The 2,130-nt window shown below is 42.2% G+C and overlaps 1 protein-coding gene across 1 annotated transcript in view; it reads left to right on the top strand.

Moving 5' to 3' along the window:
• The window catches only part of LOC106532504 (BCL-6 corepressor), a gene marked incomplete in the record, with an annotated part of 129,446 nt that overhangs the window by 114,264 nt on the left and 13,052 nt on the right, over window positions 1–2,130 (top strand). Inside the window, 2 exon segments of the mRNA XM_014028568.1 lie at window positions 245–322; window positions 858–1,041. Of these exon segments, the coding sequence (XP_013884022.1) occupies window positions 245–322; window positions 858–1,041 (262 nt within the window).

The raw sequence follows: 2,130 nt of genomic DNA, 5'->3' as shown, positions 1-2,130 counted from the left end.
ACACACACACACACACACACACACACACACACACACTCACACAAACACACTCTCCTGCCAGCATCCGTCTCCTCAGCGCCGAGCGCCATGGCGGCGAGTCGGCTCCGTCTGAACACAAACACTCATCTTCTTCTCCACATCTTTCACTGTGTGTGGCTCCACTGTTTTCAGCTCGCTGCCTTCGTGCTCTCTGATTGGTCGGCTCTTTGATCTGCTTTAACTCTGTGGCTCTTTCTGCCTGCAGACTATCTGTCTGACATCCAGGGAAGGTCGGAGGGTGACCCGGGAATCTACTGGGACTTTTACGGCAGCTCGGCGTGTGGTTAGTTCACACACACACACAAACTCAGCACTGACGTCACTACGAAAAGAAAGGCAGGAAGGTTGGGGGTAAAAAAAATCAAAGGACTTTGTATCCATCTGCTTTTATTGAAGACAATCTGACAAAAGGAAAAGCAGTAAGAAGAATCAGGATTGAACCAAAATTTGAGAATCTTATACAAAGGAAAACAAAATGGAACAACATTGAACTGATCAACATCTAACCACCAAAATAGGTCTACAGAGTCAGGACAAGCATGGAGGACAAGCAGGAAATAATGAATCATTCTCATGCAACCAGTACTGGACAAATTAGGGATAGAAAAACACAAGAATAAGAATTATTACACTGGTTCATAGGGTTTTCTGGTAACAAGTTAGTGTAATAATGATCTAAACTGGTGCTATGAAACCAGAACTAAAGTAGGACCATGAACACCGGATCTGAAAAACTAGACCTAAATAAAAACCAGTCTAAAGGAATTGGTAAAAAAAAACAATTAAACTTGAATAATTATGTTCTGTTGACTCTTTAGAGGCTTTGAGTGAAGTGGGAGTCTATAACATTCTGGCTGACCCACCGGGACCAGAGGAAGAWGAGGAGGATGAAGAGGATGATGTGGATGAAGAGCACCGTGCCAGACGGGAAGTGTTTGAGTTTGAGCTCTCTGATCGACCGCTGCTGCCGTGCTACAACATCCAGGTGTCGCTGTCACAGGGGTATGTCAAATTGTTTCTAACTCCAGGTGTTGGTGTAACAGACACTGTCCACATGTGGACTAAAGGGCCCTGCATACTCCACTGGAAGCCACAAAGTCAGCTCTTATTGACACAGTTGCATGGCGAGAATTGTGTTATTTTATTTGTAGAGTAGCTTGGGCCAAACGTTTTTCTCACAGGAGTGTGTACAGAGTATTGCATGATTGGTCAGAAGTTTGTGAATGTTTGTTTATGGGGAAAAGCTCCCAGACAGCATTAGTAGATCTGGCAGCAGATCAGGTTGGGGTGGGTTGGAGTACTGTTTGTGACGTCCCAAAAAGTGGTGTTTGAAAACAGGTCATTTCAAGACACAAGAAAATACATTTACTTATAGTAAAAATACCTCTGGTGCATTTTTAAAATTTTTTATTTTTGGTGCTTGGACTGTTTTCAGAAGCAGTGCAGACCCAAATGTAAGTAAAAATACCTGAAAATAGTGAATCTTGCATACCGGTAATAGGCCCACTTTAACACACCTAATTCAGATGATTGCAGTTCAACAAAAGCCTGTTAATCAGTTATGAATTTAAATCAGCTGTGTTGAAGCAGGGAAACATCTAGAACATGCAGGGCAGTGTGCCCCGAGGATCAGGGTTAAATAACACTGCTTTAAACTATGAAAATGYTCTGTATGTGTGAATGTAAATTCTGCCACCACGTGACCGCAAGTTGATTGTTCAGCTTCAGATCAAAGTATAAAATGCTCTTAAGGAAGCAGGTACTACCAGGAGCTAAASGTTGGAAGGTTGGAGTCCTTGGTTAACACTAGGGTTGGAGTCTGTGATTATAAAGGATCCTGGAGGACAAAAGTGAATGTACAAAAAAGGGGGTTCTAAAAAGCTGGACCATATTTAAACAAAAAGTACTGAGACAAGAACAAGAACTAGGTTACTGTATTTTTCGGACTATAAGCCGCACCCGCCATTTAAAAAAAAACCGTGAACATTAACATATAAGCCGCACCGGGCTATAAGCCGCACCCCCAACATAAAAAAACAGTACACCCAAATTTGCCGTCAAAAAAGTGAATTCAACATCAAAACATAAAAA

Source organism: Austrofundulus limnaeus, unplaced genomic scaffold (assembly GCF_001266775.1).
Source record: "Austrofundulus limnaeus strain Quisiro unplaced genomic scaffold, Austrofundulus_limnaeus-1.0 Scaffold781, whole genome shotgun sequence".
NCBI lineage: Eukaryota > Metazoa > Chordata > Actinopteri > Cyprinodontiformes > Rivulidae > Austrofundulus > Austrofundulus limnaeus.
The sequence above is the reverse complement of the archived record's forward strand: the minus strand, read 5'-3'. Positions and strand labels throughout refer to the sequence as shown.